This window comes from Erpetoichthys calabaricus, chromosome 3 (genome assembly GCF_900747795.2).
Source record: "Erpetoichthys calabaricus chromosome 3, fErpCal1.3, whole genome shotgun sequence".
NCBI classification, from domain to species: Eukaryota; Metazoa; Chordata; class Cladistia; order Polypteriformes; family Polypteridae; genus Erpetoichthys; species Erpetoichthys calabaricus.
This window is the reverse complement of record NC_041396.2, coordinates 21,795,411-21,817,609: the sequence shown is the minus strand read 5'-3', so window position 1 is coordinate 21,817,609 and position 22,199 is coordinate 21,795,411. Positions and strand designations below refer to the sequence as shown.

The following is a 22,199-nucleotide window of genomic DNA, read 5'->3' as shown; positions in this document are numbered from 1 at the left end:
ATCCCAGCCAACACAGGGTACAAGGCAGGAACCAATCCTGGGCAGGGTGCCAACCCACCGCAGTCTAATATGTATCCATAGCGTAAATATCCATTATTGAAGGACCCTGGCCTGTGTATCATTCTGAAGGACATATTGTGCTCTGTCAGAACATGTAGAGGTGGTAAAGAAATTATACTGCGTATCCTAATTACGACACCAGTAGTTGCAACAGTTTCAAAAAAGGAATATGTTCTAAAAATAAGAAAGTGGAAAACATAGAAGGTGGTATGTGCTGTCATTTAAAATCTGAAACTCCACTCACGCACATTTAGTAGATAATAGCCTGTCCATGAAATTGTACACAATTGAATCAGGATGGTCAAGAAGTCCAGGTGTTGTTGATGTGATGAAGCAATATGAACATCTTTGAAGGAAGAAAAAAAAACTTTGCAGAAACTAATGAATTTATTCTGGTTTTTTTTAAAAATGAAACAATTTTCATTATTGCTTAGTCCTGATGGTGGGTCAAAAACAATGGGGCTGAGTTTAAAGGGTTAAAGTAAGGCAATATCAGCAAAACTAATAAAGAAAATGGAGTGGTTCATTAATAAGCGTCCTGGCTCCTCCCTGTGTCTAGTTTGCAAAGCATTTTACATAGTATATAAATCACTATAGTAATGAAAAGTATTATTAAGCTATAAAGTAATTTAAAAAAGATTGGTTAGTTAGGCATATACTATACATAGTAAGTGGAAGATATATAAATAGTTTCAGAGTCTAGTTAAAGAAAACAGGAGGGTCGTACTTTAATATGATCTAAGAAAGCTAAACTGGTTTGCTTGCATGTTTGAATTATTTCAAATAAATTTCAGACATGCATAATATGAGTAAATATCTTCTAGAGCCATGTGACTGGCAAAACACAACAAAGTAAACACTTTGGGCTAAAAAGGAGTGCTGACCAATCAGAAAAGAGCAAAAAAATAGATAAAAAGAGCAAAGTTTTAACCTGACTGGTAGAAGTGTCCTGGCTGAGCTGGAGGTCAGAAGCACCAGACAGACTGAGTCTCATTGAGAAGCTGAAAAAAATTCAAGTTTACAAGTTTAACTTGTGTGTATTTCTGGGTAAGATTAATTTATTTCTTATATAAGCTTGTAGCTAAGTTGTACATCTATGACTAAAACAACATAGATAGATAGATAGATAGATAGATAGATAGATAGATAGATAGATAGATAGATAGATAGATAGATAGATAGATAGATAGATAGATAGATAGATAGATAGATAGATAGATAGATAGATAGATAGATAGATAGATAGAAGTGGGAAAAAGACTTCATGGGAAGGATAGGAGCGGTCCTTCACAATACTGTGAGGTCTGCAGAAGCAATTCTGGATAATGTTGTCTTTAATGGAGTGCAGTAATGTCCCAATGATATTGTCTGCTCTGTGTAATATCTGTTGTAGGAACTTGCAGTCAGAGACACTGCAGTTGCCAAACCAGGCGATGATGCAGTTAGTCAAAATGTCCCTGTAGAATGTGGTGAAAATAAGGGCAGTTAGGCTTGCCCTCCTTAGCTGTCAAAGGAAGTGGAGACGCTGTTGTGCCTTCTTTACTGTGGAGGTGGTGCTAATTACTAAGGTAAGCTGACATGTGCACACCATTCCCAATGAAGCCTAACACCATTGATAGATAGATAGATAGATAGATAGATAGATAGATAGATAGATAGATAGATAGATAGATAGATAGATAGATAGATAGATAAATAAATAGATAGATAGATAGATAGATAGATAGATAGATAGATAGATAGATAGATAGATAGATAGATACTTTATTAATCCCAGGGGGAAATTCACATACTCCAGCAGCAAAAAATATTAAATTAAAGAGTAATAAAAAATGCAGGTAAAAAACACACAATAATTTCAATAATGTTCAACGTTTACCCCCTCTGGTGGAATTGAAGAGTCGCATAGTTTGGGGGAGGAGTGATCTTCTCAGTCTGTCAATGGAGCAGGACAGTGACAGCAGTCTGTCGCTGAAACTGCTCCACTGTCTGGAGATGACACTGTTTAATGGATGTAGTGGATTCTCCATAATTGATAGGAGCCTCTTGAGTGCCCATTGCTCTGCTACGGATGTCAAACCGTCCAGCTCCATGCCAACAATAGAGCCTGCCTTCCTCACCAGTTTGTCCAGGCATGAGGCATCCTTCTTCTTAATGCTGCCTCCCCAGCACACCACTGCGTAGAAGAGGGCACTCGCCACAACCATCTGATAGAACATCTGCAGCATCTTACTGCAGATGTTGAAGGATGCCAGCCTTCTAAGGAAGTACAGGCGGCTCTGTCCTTTCTTGCACAGAGAATCAGTATTGGCAGTCCAGTCCAATTTATCGTCCAGCTGCACTCCCAGGTATTTATAGGTCTGCACCCTCTGCACACAGTCACCTCTGATGATCATGGGGTCCATGAGGGGCCTGTGTCTCCTAAAATCCACCACCAGTTCCTTGGTTTTGGTGGTGTTCAGTTGTAGGTGGTTTAAGTCGCACCATTTAACAAAGTCCTTGATGAGGTTTCTATACTCCTCCTCCTGCCCACTCCTGATGCAGCTCACGATAGCAGTGTCATCAGCAAACTTTTGCACGTGGCAGGACTCCGAGTTATATTGGAAGTCCGATGTATATAGGCTGAACAGGACCGGAGAAAGTACAGTCCCCTGCGGCGCTCCTGTGTTGCTGACCACAATGTCAGATCTGCAATTGCCGAGACGCACATACTGAGGTCTGTCTTTAAGATAGTCCACGATCCATGCCACCAGGTATGAATCTACTCCCATCTCTGTCAGCTTGTCCCTAAGGAGCAGAGGTTGCGTCATCAGCAGACAGACTTAATGATGGCGTTAGAGCTGTACACAGCTGTACACTTGTGAGTCAGCAAAGTGAACAGAAATGGGACAAATAACACAGTCCTGGGGGAGCCAGTGCTTAGCGTAATGGTACTAGAGATGGTGTTTCTGATATGGACTTCCTGGGGACTCTCCATAGTTAAGTCCATGTTCCAGATGCATAAGGATTAGTTGTAGCCTAGCAGACTCAGCTTCTGGGGGATGATGGTGTTGAATGCTGAACTTACTTCTATAAACAGACTTCGAGCACAAGTGTCTTATTTGTCCAGATGGGACAGGGCCAGATGAAGAGTAGATGAAGTGTCTTCCTCACTGGAACAGGCAATGATTCATATTACAGTTTTACAGTATAAAGTATACAGTACAGTATAAAGATCGATTAGATTTTACCATAATTACATTAGGGTTGCAGCGTAATCTAATATTTTTGTACAGTTACAGAAATCTCAAGTACAAATACTTTATTTGCAATACTCGTAAGCCTTTTTGGCTCATCTATGCTAATTTTTCCTTACTGAATTTGAAGTTTAAATCTGTTAAATTTTTTTTCTGTCATCAAAGTTTTCTTGTTTAGATTCATTAATACCACTATGATTTACATTATAAAACCTTGTCTGTCCCAACCTTCTCCCCTATGTCACCATCCTTAATCCACAGTTTAAAAAGTACTTGGGCTACGCTAATAAATGCAAACATCCCCAGTGTTGCCAAGACTCTGCCATTACAAAACATATCTGAAACATCATAAATTTATGACACCCCTAAAAACATAGTTAACCTCCACACATCCTTTGTGATTTATAGATTAATGAGTGTAATAGTCAGAATAATGGGTTGATGAGCTTTGATGGAATGAATGTTCTGCTTTTACCAAAATTGTTCTAATGTTCTAATCTCTTACAGCAGCGTTTCTCAAACGGTGAGTCGCGACCCTGCACGAAAGTACAATGCTGGGTCACCTAAAACATTTTTGAAAACCTAAATGTTTCATTTTTGGGTTTTTGTTTTTTCACGAAACTCTAAAATATAAATAAATAACTTTGAACCAACTTTGATTAATTTTTTTTTTGCTTTTCTCTTTCAGGTAACTGACTACTGTCCAATAGCTGTAACAATGGTGAGTGACTTAAACATATCTAACGTTGAAACAGCTGTCCGTGTTGGGGCATCTCAGTACTTGTTTAGACTGAAGCATTGATTTTTATGCTACTGCATTGTATCTAATGTTTCAGTTTTGCTCTCAGTTTGTATTTTGAATTATTTTTTTTTTGTTGAACTGTTGTAAGCAAAGAGAAACGACACAGAAAAGGGTTTGGGGTTCTGGTTTTCTCTCAAACAATAATATTAATATAAACCTTTTCTGCTGGGTGTTTGGCATCGTGTTGATTTACTTCCATATTTATGTGAGAACTCCTCCCAAGAAGTTACTACTATCATACAAGCAAACAGAAAACACATCCTTAGCTCAAGAAACACAATACCCGGAATATGGATGAAATTATTATTTTCCAATCCCTTTAGCATTGTAAACATGGAAACTATGTTTATAAAAATAAAAATATCAAAATATTTGCCACTTCAAAGTGAGCATTCGGAAGGCTTTTATTTCCGGTGGTGCTCCATGCCCCATTGCCATCATTATAAAACACAAATGTGGGTAAGAACTTTATTTTAATTTTTGAATCAGAATCAGAACCACATTTATTTTCATACATGTACAAGGAATTTTTATAGAAAACTTTTAACTTTAGACTGCAATGTCATAAAGCAAATGGTTACATACCATGGTTGTCAAGAAATAACATCAACTTGAAAAATGCCAAAGTTATTCTTTAACTGCTAAATAAGGGATTATACCGTATAACAAAGACTGTATAATAAAGTTGTGTGGTGGGATTTTTCATCTCACAGTATATCACAAAAATTGACAACATCCTGTTTCATATTTTTTTGTCAGTATTTTCGAAAATGTTTTTATTAAATGCTCCTATACATTTTATGTTTTGATAATCGTTAAATATTTGTATTTTCTGTTGTCAAAAATATAAATGTTACTATTAATAATATGAACACAGTAACTAGTACATGTTACAGTTAATATATGTATTGGGTTTTTTTCTTCCATTTGCAGCCCATACTAAGTTCACTTGGCCCGCTGGACATGTACATCGATAAGAAGGAGGGAGTTGCTCTGAAGGCTGATAATGGAAACTTCTTGAGCTGCATAGGAACTAATGAGTCGATGTACCTTGAACCTGCAAAAGCAAACAAAGACCAGTGGTGCAAATTTCAAGTCTCAAAATGCCCAGATGGGAAAGTCCTTCTGAAAGATCCAAGGGGAAAATATCTGAGTAGATATGATGAAGGTGGCATTCAGTACATTAGACCAGTGAAGTCTTCCCCAGATGATTACTGTAAATTTAGTGTCTTTACTGACAACAATAAGATCCTCCTCAGAGCTGACAATGGATTGTATGTGAGTAGAATACAGAGAGAGAGACAGAATATCGAGGCAGCAAAAGAAGGGCCAGATGAGTGTTGTAAATATGACGTAAGCATTGGCGATATTGTCGAACCATCTTTTACAATCCTCAGTATTGAAGTCAAAGATTTTCAGCCAGACAAAATCAAAACACCTACTGCTGTAACAGAACAAGCCTACACTAACAATACCAGCATTAATCAAAGTCACACTTTCAAACTGTCTTGGACTGACAGAACCAGTGAAACGACCACCTGGACCAACGCTTGGGGTTTCAGTTCAACGTTGTCTTTTGATGTACTATTTGTAAAGTGTAGTGCCACAGTGTCTTACAATGGATCATATCAGAAATCCTCTACCTTGGACAAGACAATAACAGTTGCTGATGAGACCACAATTACTGTTCCTTCAAAGAAAAAGGTTGTGGCTCAATTAATTGTTAACAAAAATGATAATGCTGTTGTTCCATTTAGAGCTAAAATTAAGAAAATCGATTGCAATGGCACTGAAACAATCTTAACTGAAGAGGGAACGTGGAAAGGAATTTTATACACTAATGTGACTATTGACGCATCAGAACAACCAATATAGAAGGAGGTTTAGGGACAGGCTTACTTTCACATGTTTGGTAAATCATTTTATTTGAATTCCAACTGCAGCTTTTTAGAATTACAAACAGATTCTGAAGATACATGAACACAAATATAATTGTTACTATTTTAACCTGTCATATGCTTTCATTGCATGATCTTCTTATTCTTACATTTGCACAATTTCCTCACGCAAGCTCTTGTGTCCCTCAGACTAAATCTAACAACTTAAAAAATTACATTGTTGATTTCAAAAAAGCTAACAACCGCTTTATTTGATTTGATTTTCCATCCATTTTCTGAATCTTCTACTTCCAGTATATGTCATAGGGTGTCGGATCACATGACAGATGCATTGGGCAGCCAAGCCACAATGACATACACTTTGGGGGACCAACATAAAAACTACACATCCTTCAAAAACAGCTTTGTCTACTTCCACAAAATTTTGTATTTACTTTATTTTTCATGCAATTTGAAATGTAGGCTTTATGAAGTTTCAAGAATTGCATTGAGGAGTCGTACTCGCAAGAACCAACACCACAAAAACCAGTCATGACTCCAGAGCAGCTGAGTGGATATTTATGTTCGTATACTACAATTAACTTAACTTCACTTATAGAGTTCATTTAGGTTTAAACATTTCATCATTAATAGGTGTTAGGGAATATGATTTTAAGATGTAATAGAAATAATAAAGATTGTTGCTTCAGGGCTTTATCTTTTTAGATATCTTTTAAGTTTCTCTGTTAAAATCATTTTCTGAATGATGGCTGCAGCATAGAATTGTGACTTTGCAGCATAGAAGTGTGACTTTTACAATTTTTTTTTTGTCTTACTTGAACTTCTGATCTCGATTAAACTTGTAGTTAACCACAAAGAACTGGACATGTCTAGCAGACAGATGACATTAGAAATGAAAACCGCAAATGGGCAATCGGTCAACATTTCAATGGTAAACTGGTCCTTTTTCTGGACTTTCTTTCATTTTAAAAGTGAAGTCCTTGAATCTTTGACTACCTTTGAGTGTGAACACCTTGTGAACATGTACTAATATAGTCAGCCAAAATGACATAGGGCTACTCACCTTGGCCCTAACACCCTTTAAAATGTCAACAACTACAAGTGAAACCACAAAGAGGAGAAACACAAAGATCAGAAGATTCATACTGTGCAGAAACGCAAGAGAAGAGCCTCACCGAACGCTGTCACACCTCAGCCATCTGTGACAGTTCCTAGAAATATCCTGGTTTTACGGTGTGATTTTTACCGGAATTATTTGCCTTTTTATTTGCTTCTGATTATGGCATATTTAGCATGTTAAATCTATATTGAGTGAATAAACATTTCTTATCTTCTCCGCATGCTGGCATTTGATATTTATTTTATTCTGCCGCCTGGGTTTTAAATGAATAAAGAGGAGATGTCCTCTAAAAGGGACAGAAGTATCCAGCTGCAGCAAGGACAGCTTTTAGCCTCTGACAGATCTGCGTACCTCAGACACTGTGAAGCCCGCAAAGAGAAGCTTATTACAGAAGCACAAGCATTCATTCTGGAAGAATGGAAAACTTTTGCCTGTTTGTATTAAAGTTGTCTTTCCTTAAACTTTCAGTCACCATTACTATACGACACTATTCTTAACACAAAAATCTACCATTATCTGTTTTTTTAGATAATGACGAAAACTAAACGAAAACAGGCCATTCAGACCAACAAAGCTTGCCAGTCCTATCCACTTAATTATTCCAAAATAAATGAGTTTTGAAGGTCCCTAAAGTCCTACTGGCTACCACACAACTAGGTCACTTATTCTATGTGTCTGTAGTTATCTGAGTGAAGAAAAAAGTTTCCAATGGTGTCCCAATGTTCTTGATGAACTCATTTTAAAGTCGCCGTCTCAATCCACTAGACTAATTCCTTTCATAATTTTAAGCAATCATGTCTCCTCTTAATCTTCTTTAACTTAAACTGAAAAGGCTCAGTTCTTTTAATCTTTCCTCATAACTCATCCCCTATTGTCCTGAAATCAAGTCTTCACTGGACATTTCTAGAGATTCTATGTCCTTGTTTTAGCTTGGAGATCAAAACTGATACACAGTACTGAGACACATTACTCCAATTGAGGCTTCACCAGTGCATTATGAAACTTGAACATGACCTCCTTGGACTTGTACTCTACACATTGTCCTTAATAACTCACCATTCTGTTAGCTTTCTTAATGGCTTTTGAACACTGTGTGGATCATTAAATTCGCCAGCACCTGTACTCAGTGTGACGCATATGAAAGTGTGCACTGCCATAATCGCCAAGGATAAAATCTCCAGCTGTTTCACTTCTGGATACTGCTCAGTCAGATGATTTCTTAAACACTGTTTGTGGTTTTAATGGACAGGTTCTTAAGGTGCAGCCAAGGATGTCAGGGTGTCCAATTAGGTAGGCTAGGGGTGCAGATAATGTTGTCCTTTTTGCCTCTTTAGCAGATAGCTACTGATTATGAAAATTTTTCAATGAGGATCACCACCTCCAATTCTGATGTCATGGTTCTCTTTCCAAAAAGGATGAATTTGTCTCTCTCTGGGTTTGGGGGGAGCAACTGTCTTTATAAAAGGAGTGCAAGTATTTTTGGACCTTGTTCACGTGTGATGGAAACATGGATAGTAAGATCAACAATTGGATTGGAGTGACTACAATTGCACTGCCTACACAGTACCCATTTATGATGATAAGGAGGGAAATGAATCTCAAGACCAAATGCTTTTCTGGTTTATCTACATCCCTATCCTCAGCTAGGGACAAGCAGCAGAAGCAAGGTTTCTTCATAGTACAGCTGGACTGACACTTTGTGATAGGGTGAGGCACTCAGCAATTCAGGAGAGTCTCAAAGTAGAGTCACTGCTCCTGCTACTTGAGAGGAGCCAGTTGAGGTACTTTGGGCATTTCATACAGATGTTCCTCAGATTACTCACCCTAGAGCTGCTAGGGGCTTGTCCCACTGGGAATTCCCTAGAAAGAGCAGAAATCTGTAGCTAGGGACAGTGAAGTCTGGGCTGATCTGCTTGGCCTCCTGCCACTGAGAAACTCAGCCGGAAAAGTGGTTTCAGAAATAGAGATAAGATGAGCGGCAAAACATTTTCAATAACCTGCTGGGGATATAAAACTGGCCAAAAAAATTAAAGGAACACTTTGAAAACACATCAGATCTCAATGGCAAAAAATCATGTTGTATATCTATACCGATATATACTGTACTGGGTAATGTGTAAGGAATGAAAGGATGCCACATTGTTTGTTGGAAATGAAAATGAACAACCTATAGAGGGCTGAATTCAAAGACACCCCGAAAATCAGAGTGACAAAATGATGCAGTAGGTGGGCTAGTACATCTTGCTGAAATTTCATTGCAGCAATTCCAAATCATACTCAGTAGTTTGTATGGCCCCCACATGCTGGTATGCATGCCTGACTACGTTGGGGTGCGGGGGGATTGGGTGGGGGGGCATGTTTCTAATGAGATGACGGATGGAGTCCTGGGGGATTTCCTCCCAGATTTGGACCAGGGCATCACTGAGCTCCTGGACAGTCTGAGGTGTAATCATGCGGAGTCAGATGGACCGAAAAACAAAATGTGTGGGGGCCAGTCAATGGTATCAATTCCTTCATCGTCCAGGAACTGCCTGCATACTCTCGCCACAAAAGGCCTGGCATTGCTGTGCACCAGGAGAAACCCAGGACCCACTGTACCAGCATAGGGTCTGACAATGGGTCCAAGGATTTCATCCAAATACCTAATGGCAGTCAAGGTGCCGTTGTCTAGCCTGCAGAGGTCAGGGCCTCCCTCCATAGATATGCCTCTCCAGACCATCACTGACCCACCACCACACCAGTCATACTGAAACAAGGGTGAACCTGCTCTCATCTGCAAATTCTGGAATTCTATGACAAATGCCAATCGAGTTCCAAGGTGCTGGGCGGGCAGTGAGCACAGGGCCCACAAGAGGACTTCAGGCCCTCAGACCACCATCATGAAGTCTGTTTTTGATTGTTTGGTCAGAGACATTCACACCAGTGGCCTGCTGGAGGTCATTTTGTAGGGCTCTGGCAGTGCTCATCCTGTTCCTCCTTTCCCGAAGCAACAGATATACTGGCTGATGGGTTAAGGACCTTCTACGGTCCTGTCCAGCTCTCCTAGAGTAACTGCCTGTCTCCTGGAATCTCCTCCAAGCTCTTGAGACTGTGCTGGGAGACACAGTAAACTTCTGGCAATGGCACATATTGAGGTGCCACACTGGAGAAGTTGGACTATCTGTGCAACCTCTGTAGGTTCCAGGTATGTTCTTATGCTACCAGTAGTGACACTGACCATAGCCAAATGCAAAACTAGTGAAAAAACAGATGAGGAAGGAAAAATGTCAGTGGCCTCGACACAGAGCTCCATGTTCCTGAACATATCAACAAGTGTTTCGAGGGTGTATATTTTCCTTCAGATCTTCCACAGTGCAAGGCTTGTTCCGATAGACTTTTCTTTTGAGCATATCCAAAGGAAAAAGTCTGGTGGTGTCAGATCCAGCGACTGTTGTGGCCAACGAACCTTTGAAATTACATTGTTGCAGAAAAAGGACTCAATTTCTGCCATGTTCCTTGCTGATGTGTGACACGTTGCTCCAACATGGAATTCTTACCATTAATTACAGTATATATGTGCATTGTTCACAATGATCTCTGTTGTTGCAGAACTGGAAAACTGGCATTTACTGTAGCTCCCCTGTTTTTCCATAGATGCACGCAACAGTCACATAGCCATCTGGACAATCCTAAAGGCATACTTAGAACAATGTCCATTCCATAAAATATGAAGGGTGGTTGAGAAATATATTTTCCCTTGTTGCAAGAATTTTTAATTAATATTCCACAGTAGGTAGAAACATAACTTTAGGAAACACTTTCCGTAAACCTCAGATATTTCACATGGATCCCATAATCCAAACTTTCTGAGGAAGTCAAATGAACAATTTGCAGTCAAATTCACCTGAGAAGTTCAAAAACATTAAGACAGGTAATAAGGCATTTAATATAATATACATATTTATTGGTAAAAATGATATCAGAAGTTATTATTATACTCCATTATTATTCACTACTCATGAACTGTTGTCAGTCAATTCCAGTTTGGAGAGTCATGCAACCTCAGATCATTCATATTTCCAATCATATCTCACTGAGGTACGAACCAATCAGTGTACGCAGCAAATAAGACAATGTCACCCACAAAGAGCTGAGGCGCTACCCTCACCTTTCCAAATTAGATACCACAAGTGTATCTTGACATCCTTCTCTGAAAGTAACAAATAAGAAAAATTAGACACCCTCCAAACCACAAGTGTATCTTGTTATCCTTTCATGAAAATTACAAACAAGAAAAGAACCAAGTATGGGAACACATTCCGCTCAATCTTTTAATAAATTATGATGAGATTCATCCTTCAGATGGGGTTTCTATTCCACAATACTACCACTAGTTTTTCCAGAGAGGCTGAGGTGTGTGATGCCAAGCTAATTGGAGTTCACCCTTTAGGTGTTCTTTATTAGCCACCACCATCCCAGTTTGTCAGTCTCAAGGCACTGTCCTTGTCTTACATGCAAAGAGCCAAATTAGCTGAAACATCCCCATAATTCGCAGTGCTTTCTATGTTTCAACTCAGGATCTAATCCACCACTATAGGCTTGCAACTACAAAATTATTTGATTACTTGCTAAAGATGAAGAACAGAAAAGCAATTTAAAATATTTGATAACTGGTGAGGAAGGCAGGCTCTATTGTAGGCATGGAGCTGGACAGTTTGACATCCGTGGCAGAGCGACGGGCGCTGAGCAGGCTCCTGTCAATCATGGAGAATCCACTGCATCCACTGAACAGGATCATCTCCAGACAGAGGATCAGCTTCAGCGAAAGACTGCTGTCACCGTCCTGCTCCACTGACAGACTGAGGAGATCGTTCCTCCCCCACACTATGCAACTCTTCAATTCCATCCGGTGGGGTAAACGTTAACATTATACAAAGTTATTGTGTGATATACCTGCCTTGCACTCTCCACCTTGGATTTTTTAACTTCAAGTACATTTTTATCACTCTTTAATTAATATTGTTTTTATCAGTATGCTTCTGCTGGAGTATGTGAATTTCCCCTTGGTGATTAATAAAGTATCTATCTATCTATCTATCTATCTATCTATCTATCTATCTATCTATCTATCTATCTATCTATCTATCTATCTATCTATCTATCTATCTATCTATCTATCTATCTATCTATCTATCTATCTATCTATCTATCTATCTATCTATCTATCTATCTATCTATCTATCTATCTCTTGCCTTATGTATGCCCTCAGCATTTATTTTATGGCTTTCTTCATAATCTCATCATGTCTCAGTCTCTCTTGGCCACTGCTTTCTGTATCAATCATTTTCCAGTGAAGAGTGCTTCTCAGACTCTGTCTGGCTTCTGCCTACTTCTTCACTACAAGTAATGGGAGATGGGCCCCGATTATCTGGTGTGAAAGTACCATTTGTAATTTTGTGAATACTTCCTGTGTTTGAAGGCAGCTCTCTGCATTCCTCCTATGTCATTCCTCAGGTATCTTCATGTGTGTCAACCTCTCTTGCCCAGTGCTTCCTATCTTAATCACATTTAACTGACCAACCACAGGAAAACTGACCGATCAGAGTGAAACCAAATTGAACAATCAGATTGGTCAGAGAAACCAGATAGACACACTGACATTGGTATTTTATTATAAAAATAGCTTGCAGAGGACACAAAACCAGAGAAACAGACTAAACCAATGTGTCTGGCACTTGTTCTGAGGAGGACGACAAATGCACCAGAGATCCTCAAAATGATCTTTCTTTCTCTTAATAATATCAGTTAGACACTTGTTGACACCAGCCTGCTGTTGTGCGAAAACGTAAAGTGGTGTGTTAAGGGCACAAGAAGTAAAATCTGGAGATGACAATTCAGATGCTTCAGAGGGCAACGAGAAAGAGTAGTGAAACACAAAACAGAAGTGTGGAGAAAAAAAGAAGAGCACTTCCAGCAATTAGACCCAAACCCAAAGCCAGGATACTGGGGCTGCATGATGCCCTATTAAATAGGGGAATCGCACACTGTGCCCATGTAATGGGCAATGGACATTGTAGTTATAGCCACTATGCTGCTGCTCATATTACTAACACATCATTCATCACATCAACAAATGAAAGTAATACTATAATTAAACAAACAAAATTTACAACTTAAAGGTAAGCCTCCTCTGTTAAAAGAAGGTTTATATGGAATGAAAATAAGTCAGTTGGACCCTCTGAAATTAGATTTAGAACTTGTAATTTAAATTGTAATAGATGTAACCTTATTTTTTGTAAATATTCTGTTTAAAGATATTAAGTACCTTCCAAAACAAATAAATAAAGACATCCCTTTAACTGTGATTTAGAGAAGAAAAGGTGCTTTTCAACAAAAAGATTCGTATGGATTAATTAATGAGCAGTCATTTTGATCTGGACTTGCAGTTCATCATCATTGGACTATCTAGATTTTCTCTCCAAAATGCAATTATTACACTGAAATTCAGCTAATCCATGCATTATTCTTATGATTTTATTCCTAAAATGCCCACTACTCATTTAGTCTGCCTGTTTTACTGAAAAAGTATATGTATCTTTTTTTTCTAAAAAGCATTTTAAAAGACAGTCAACCTTCCTGGAATAAGAACAGGTGAGATGATACAGAAGGAGCTCCTGCCCACCCATCCATCCTTTTTTCAGACCAACATATCAGTTATTGCTCTTTGGGTCTGACCGTATTTCAGGATCTATTTACAGGAGGGCAAACTTTAAAGAGAAAATCCTCATAAAATATATTTTTTATTAATATTTCTTGTACTAATTCTGAATTTAGATTAATCTCAATAACTTCTCTGTAGTTTTAAAAAAAAGTCCTGTGAAAAACAGAAAAGCTTAGTTTTGTACCTTACGGCATTGTTGATAAACTATAAATAATCTCTGTTACTTGATTAACTGTAGGGCTGGCGTTTGGCTCTCCTGTTTGTTCTTAGGTGCCCACATTAGTCACAAAACCTTCTGGATAATCCTAAAGGCCAGGACAGAAGAAGAGTTTGTGTACAATATAATATTTACAGAAGGGATGAGAATTTTTTTCCCTTGCTGGAAGATACAAGAAGAAATTTTGGAAACACATTTCCAAAACAAAATACTGCAGAGTGTGAGCCTGAAACATTGCACATATATTATCTAATTCAAATATCTTCCGGGTTCCAAATGAACAACATACAGTCAAATTTGTCTAATAAGTTCAAAAGCATTAAGAGAGTTAATAAAGCATAAGATCGATCATAAAATCAGACCCCGACTTATATGCCTGTTCAAAAATATGACACTTAATTTTTTCTTTTACATCTTCTTGCTTACTCCAATCTTGCACCAGTTTCTCAGACACATCAAGTTTTGTTGCAGCAGTATACTTACCAATTTCTTTCGCTACTTCAACAACTTTTAATTTAAAACCAGCTTCATATTTTCTTCTGATCGAACGTTCCATCGTAGATAAGTGATGCTCTTACGATAAAGGTGTATGTGAGATACACAAAACACAAAACAGTGCAATCGTCGCTTCAGAATAGTTTGGGTATTACCGTGTGGTCACGTAGGCACAATACATAGAAAAAAAGGGCAGTGTGCCCCGTGGTTACTCTTTCAGGTGGGCGTTAGCATATCGTAATCCCTTGTACCAATAGCATGAGTTTTCCGCATTTGACTTATATGACTGACATTATAAAATACCAGAAATTATACTGTAAAATCAAGCCCAGAGTTATCCATGAGTATATACGGTAATTTTCCATACCTCCTACACTAGGGAATCCATTCCCGGATGGGTTTATCCATTCCCGGGAATTCAGGAATCCCACATGTCATTCCTGGGAATCCCGGGCTCCCGGGAATGACACAATGCACGGGCATCTCACATGTGAACGATTTTAGAACGAGCGACACTTATTGTATTTTTAATAACACTACAGCAATATGTTGACACCAATAAAAGACTAACCTTAACTATAAGCAGTTCATGCTGTTATATAAGTACATGTATCTAGTTAGTTGCGGTAATAAGAGCATAGACAGCACAACGTGTCGAGCGTGTGGTCGTCCAGGAGAGAGCGCACCTTCGTGCAGAGTACGCCAGACACTGAGAAAGCACGATCTGCCTCTACTGAATTAGGTGGCACAGTCATCAGATACTGATACAGTTGTTCTAAACAACGCCTGTGCTTACCGTTGCTCTGAAACACCGCCATTTCAGCTTTTACTGGTGCATCCAGTTTCTTGTCATCATTCTGTGATGGCAAGTTTCTTAGCACAGATAATGCGGATGAAACAAACGGACGCATTGCAATTTCAAGTTGCTGTACAAAGCTTTCAACAGAAAAGACATCAAAGAACTCTGCCCCGTTCTGGCATTCGTGAGCTGCAGAGTGCAGACACCTCCCAGTCCACTGTGCTCAGTCAGCTGGGAGACTGACTGCTGCTTGTCTGTTATTTACTGAATTAATCATCAACACACTACACCGTGGGCCAAAAAACTATAACTCTGTTATTTCTTGATCAATTTTTACACTTTTACACGCTATATATTCAAGCTTGGTTGTTCCCGTTTTCCCGTGAATTACAGCAGTTTCATTCCCGGGAATGCGGGAATGAAAAATGTCCAGGAATCCCTGGCTCCTACACATTCCTATTCCAGAAGAATTGTTGATCAGTCTTGAAGACTCAGACAACATCTCAATAATATGTAAAAACTTCTCTCAAGTCTCTTCTCTTCAAAGATCCTAGGGTACAGTGGGAAAAGGATCATTCACTTAATTTCTCAGAAAAGGAGTGGAAGACTGCCATACGTAGAATACATTCTAGCTCCATATACATAAAGCATTCAATTATTCAACTTAATGAGTTGAATGAGTTGAATCAACTTAATGTCACACATGTGCGATTAGGAAGCAGTCAAAAAGCTCAAAAGTGAGTGAAATATCACGAGATGAATGATTGTCATATGGTATTTACCTGAACCTCTTCTCTCAACAGGGAAACTGAAGAAAAATAATCGCCGCTATTTCCGGGTTCCAAAATGTCCGCCATGACGTCACTTTTGGCGACTCCATATGGCATCACTTCCGGCTCTGACCTTGGACATCACTTCCGGTTCCTCCACAATGACGCCATTTCTGACTCCTGAATTCAGTGTCACTTCATGCCAACCATTTCCTGTTCCTATAATTCACTTTTGTATATAAATGCCATTTTGTTAAAGCAACATTGTCAACTGTTACTAAATAAGTACTCTTGATCCATTTTTCCTTCTTTTTTGCTTTATTTGTCTACAGGACAATATACAGGACAATATATAGGAACGGTCCCCAAAACTTTATTTTGTGAAGTTTCCTTCCTTTATGGTAATTGTTCCACAGAGCACATTTACCTTATCCAACCTGTAAATGTTGCAGTCTAGCTCTTCCTCACTGGGCAACATGTTTTGGGCCTGCACCAAATTAACCTCATTCTGGACAAAAATCTTTGAATGCCTATCAAACAGCCTTGGAGTTACAGTAACTGCTGACCCCATTAACAGCTGTGTTTAATAATAATAATACGTTTTATTTATACAAGGCGTCTTCTCAGAACTCAAGGACACCGAACAAACAATAAATAAATAAATAAATAAATAAAAAGACACATTATAAACAGCTTAAAACATCAGAAAAAACAGAAGATATACAAATTTAAACCAAACAAAGCCACTGTAATCATAAAGAAAAAGCCATTTTAAACAGATGCATTTTAACTTCACAATTAAAGGTTGAAAATGATTTGAAATTTATGAGCTCAGTAGGTAATGAATTACAAAGCTTGGGAGCAGAACAGCTGAATGCTCTGCTCCCCATGGAGGTTAGATGGGCGAGAGGGACAGTCAGGTGGATGGAGGAAGAGGATCTAAGGTTACGGGAGAGAATGGCAACATGAAGAAGGTTGGACAGATATGGAGGGGCGAGTTTATGAATGGCCTTAAATGTTAATAGCAGAATTTTTAAATCAATTTGAAACTTAATCGGGAGCCAATGAAGCTGCTGCAAGACCGGAGTAATATGGTGAATAGATGAGGTTCGAGTAATGATGCGAGCTGCAGAATTCTGGACTAGCTGAAGCTTATGAAGAGATCTATTAGAGAGACCAAAAGGAGTGAATTGCAGTAGTCCAGACGAGAAGTAACAGGATTGTGAACAAGAATGGCAGTGGTATGGGGAGTGAGGGAGGGGAGGATCAGATTAATATTACGTAGGTGGAAATAAGCAGATCGGGTGATGTTATTAATGTGAGATTGGAAAGACAGAGTACTGTCAAGGATGACACCCAGACTCTTAACCTTGGTGGTACCAAGATGGGCTTAAAGTGGAGAAGGACAAATTGATTGTAACAGTTGATAGCATACTATGAAAGTGTAGACTTAAACTTGCTTAACTGGAAGAACTCAACCCACTTTTTATTAGTCAGTGAGAAATTGATGTTTTATACTTATTGAAACTGGAAAAAATAAAATTCTCGCTAAGAAGATGTGTCCAAAACTTTTTTTTTTAAATATTGACAAGATTTATTTATTAAAATATTTAACAGGGAGTGGGTACATTTTCCCTTTTTTTCTTTTCTTTTCTATTTTGCCACGTTCTTGGCTCTCTTCTCTTTGTCTCATGTTAGGGTTAAATTGTTTTGTTAGCCGTTTTTTTTTCTCGAAAACCTTGCGGGATCGTGATAGCCAGCGCCTTGGCTGACCACCCACATCCAACGTACGCTGTGCAGTCCAGCGACCGGAACGCCTGATCCTGCCTGACCAACGCCAGGAGACGAGAAGGACGTCTTGCATACCGGATCGGAAAAGCGCGCAGCCTTCCAAAAGTCGCGACCACGCAACAGACTTCAAGCGCATAAGTTTTGTTCACGTTACGTAAGTGAAGCTAAATCGTTATGTAATTGAAACTAAAGTCAGTACATAGTTAGATTTCTGAGAGCAAACAGGTGCTTACAGCTTCAAACAAAATATTGTGAAATATCATAAGCCCATGTCTCAAAAATAGAAATACACACACGGCTATTCGCCAGAGTATCTGAAGATGGGTTTCTATTGCAAATAAACAACATCCAATGTGTTTATTGTGCCATAAAACATTATCCAATGAGGCAATGAAGCCAAGTCGATTGCGAGAACATCTTTCTACAAAGCATCCAAATGACAAGGACAAACCCATTGAATATTTTCAGGAAATATATAAAAAATTTCAAAATCGTTCAACTATCGTTGCATCATTTAAGAAACAACATACAACGAACGAAGATGGATTAATTGCCACTTATCGCATTTCACAATTAATTGCAAAATGTGGTAAAAGCTATAATATTGGAGAAACTGTAATAATACCCTCTATAAAAGAATTTATCTCAACAGTAATGCATCAGGATATACTTGAAATTTTAAAAATGTTTAAAAACGTGGACAAATCTACCATTGCAGATAATGATGCTTTATTGATGGCATATGTACGCTATTTTGATGAAAACAATATATTATGAGAAGAAATGCTATTCGCAATAATTCTCATCACAGATACAAAAGGATTATCTATATTTAATACTGTGAGAACATACTTTACAAAAAATAATATTCCTTTGAATAATATTGTTGCATGCGCTACTGATGGAGCACCATCAATGGTAGGTCGCTATCGTGGATTTCTTGCTCATTTGAAGCAGGAAGTGGCAAATGTTTTATGTATTCACTGTGTAGTGCACAGACAACATCTTGTAGGGAAACAGTTAAGTACAAGTCTCCATTCATCATTAACTATAATAATTCGAGCCGTAAACAAGATCAAATCCAATGCAAAGAATGATAGAATGTTTCGGCAGCTTTGCCAGGACAATAATTAATTAATTAATTAATTAATTAATTAATTAATTAATTAATTAATTGCATTTATATAGTGAAGATTTTATTAAGTTACTTTTGCACACAGAAGTTCGGTGGCTGTCAAAGGGTACATCTTTGGCTAGATTTGTAGCATTATATGATAGCGTCATACAATTTTTTGAAAGTAATAATGAGACCAATCTGTGTCAACAGTTAAAAACAGTAAAGAATACAGTAATCCCTCCTCCATCGCGGGGGTTGCATTCCAGAGCCACCCGCGAAATAAGAAAATCCGCGAAGTAGAAACTATATGTTTATATGGTTATTTTTATATTGTCATGCTTGGGTCACAGATTTGCGCAGAAACACAGGAGGTTGTAGAGAGACAGGAACGTTATTCAAACAATGCAAACAAACATTTGTCTCTTTTTCAAAAGTTTAAACTGTGCTCCATGACAAGACAGAGATGACAGTTCTGTCTCACAATTAAAAGAATGCAAACATATCTTCCTCTTCAAAGGAGTGCACGTCAGGAGCAGAGTCTGTCAGAAAGACAGAGGAAAGCAAACAAATCAATAGGGCTGTTTGCTTTTAAGTATGCGAAGCACCGTGGCACAAAGCTGTTGAAGGCGGCAGCTCACACCCCCTCAGTCAGGAGCAGGGAGAGAGAGAGAGAGAGAGAGAGAGAGAGAGAGAGAGAGAGACAGAGAAAAACAAAACAGTGAAAAATCAATACGTGCCCTTCGAGCTTTTAAGTATGCGAAGCACCGTGCAGCATGTCGCTTCACGAAGCAGCTGCACACAGAATGTTGCAACGTGAAGATAATCTTTCAGCATTTTTAGACGAGCGTCCATATCGTCTAGGTGTGCGAACAGCCCCCCTGCTCACACCCCCTACGTCAGGATCAGAGAAAGTCAGCGCAAGAGAGACAGAGAAAAGTAAGTTGGGTAGCTTCTCAGCCATCTGCCAATAGCGTCCCTTGTATGAAATCAACTGGGCAAACCAACTGAGGAAGCATGTACCTGAAATTAAATGACCCATTGTCCTCAGAAATCCGCGAACCAGCAAAAAATCCGCGATATATATTTAAATATGCTTACATATAAAATTCGCGATAGAATGAAGCCGAAAAAGTCGAAGCGCGATATAGCGAGTGATCACTGTAATGCCTTTATCTTGGCAGATATTTTCGAGAGATTTAACGATGTCAATTTGCAGCTTCAAGGAGCTAATAAAACTCTTATAGGTTGCCAAAGTATTGTGCTATTATTTATTGACAAACTTGAACTACTTCATCATAATCATTGAAAAGAGAATTTCATCAGTTTCCTCAGTTATCATCTAGAAAAGATGATGTAACTCCAGAGGATATTGACAGATTCAGTAGCCACCTCAATGAACTTAAATTGGACATGGAAAAACGATTTGAAGATATTTTGAAATTGAAGGTATATGACTGGATGAAAAATCCTTTTACTGCAAATATTGAAGAGGCTGATACATCTTGCCAAGAAGAACTGTTAGAAATTAGATATGATGAAGAAAGTAAACATAAATTCGACAGTGGTGGATTTTCTGCTGTGTGCAGTATCCATTGTAGTACCTTTCAGTCTGTGACAATGCAATTTTTAAAGCATATGGTAATGTAGCTACTCAGGATGATCTTGATTAACCCCTAATTCTCAGCTATTGAATATGGTGAGAATAAGGGCAAGTAGGTTTGCCTTCTTTGGCTGAAGAAGGAAGTGGAGATGCTGCTGCACCTTTTGGCTATGGAGGTGGTGTTAATTGACCGAGTAAGGTCAGCTGGTAGGTGCACACCAAGGAATTTGGTGCACTTGACCAGTTCCACCAGTGGGATTCAAGTAGCATGGGCTTCCCTGAGGTCAACAATCATATCAGGTATCTTGTCCACGTTAAGAGACAGATTCTTACACTTGCACCGGTCAGCCAATCATAATAAGCTTACTCATTCCTGATGAGGCCTACCACTGTTGTGTACTCAGCAAACTTAATGTTGGTGTTAAAGCTGTACACATGCTTGTGAATCAGCAAGATGAATAGAAGTGGGAAGCTCAGGGGGGTGCCAGTGCTCAGTGTGATGATGCTGGGAATGGAGTTTCTGACACGGACTGTCTGGGGTTTCTCTGTCATGAAGTCTAGGATTCAGGTACAAAGGGAAGCATTGTCGCCTAGCAGTCTCTGCTTCCCTATGAGTTTCTAATGAATGGTGTTGCAGAATGCTAACTGAAGTCTACAAACAGAATTCTAGTATAAGTGTTTCTTATGTCCAGATGGGACAGGGCCAGATAAATGACATCTCAGTGGAATGTTTGGGTGATAGGAAATTACTCATATAAGATAAGATAAACTTTTATAATCCCATGAGGAAATTCAGATGCATATATCAACAGAAACATAAAAATAAGGATACAGACTCACAGGACAGGTAATACAGCCAACCAATCAATAAGTAAATGAATAAATAAATAAAAATTAACAAGTATATCCAGTGGAAGCAATACATTACCTTATAGCAGTTGGCAGAAATGGTTTTATAGTATATAGATCTGTTGGATTTAACCAAGATTATGTTACTGTGGCAGAATTAGACAATATTTATTTATGGTTTAATAAAGAGGTTGGAAGCATGCACTGATACAGCAAATTGCTGCACCCACCACATGGAAAACTATGTCAGTATCCCAAATTAGGACTCAAGCTCAGCCATGCAATGGGTGACACCTCATCATCACACTATTTCGAATGGAATGGAACAGTGTGAGTTTTTTTTACAGTGGCTGGAGTACCAATCCTGCCACCCGAAAAAAAAACTGAAGTACAATTAGTTCAAATGCAATAGGCAGATTTCAAAATCCTCCTTTGTAATATATAAAGCCTTAATATGCCAAGGTCTGGCTTTCTTGTCTGGACTTATCATGAATTACAAACCAGAGCGCACATTAAGATCTCAGAATGCCAGTCTGTGTATGACTCCAAGGATTAATAAAATAACAGTGGGAGGTCAAGCTTTTAGTTACAGGGCCCCTAAACTGTGGAGTGGTCTGCCTGCTACTATAAGAGATGCCCCTTCGGTCTCAGCTTTCAAATCCCGGCTGAAGACTCACTACTTCAGTTTAGCACACCCTGACTAGAGCTGCTGATTAACTGTACACACTGCATCTCTGTTGTTAG

The 22,199-nt window shown here is 38.7% G+C and overlaps 2 protein-coding genes and 1 long non-coding RNA gene across 4 annotated transcripts in view; 1 reads left to right on the top strand and 2 right to left on the bottom strand.

The window, feature by feature from the left end:
* Window positions 1-22,199, bottom strand: part of LOC127527034 (uncharacterized) — a 335,886-nt gene that overhangs the window by 188,250 nt on the left and 125,437 nt on the right. The gene's annotated exons all lie outside the window — the stretch shown is intronic.
* LOC127527027 (uncharacterized) overlaps window positions 1-22,199 on the bottom strand; it is a 214,165-nt gene that overhangs the window by 135,146 nt on the left and 56,820 nt on the right. The window lies entirely within an intron of this gene.
* LOC114647814 (uncharacterized) lies at window positions 1,020-7,006 on the top strand. The gene is made up of 3 exons (XM_028796464.2): window positions 1,020-1,107; window positions 3,985-4,017; window positions 5,032-7,006. The coding sequence occupies exons 2-3, from the start codon at window positions 4,015-4,017 to the stop codon at window positions 5,971-5,973; spliced, it is 945 nt and encodes a 314-aa protein (XP_028652297.1). The 5' UTR covers window positions 1,020-1,107; window positions 3,985-4,014; the 3' UTR covers window positions 5,974-7,006.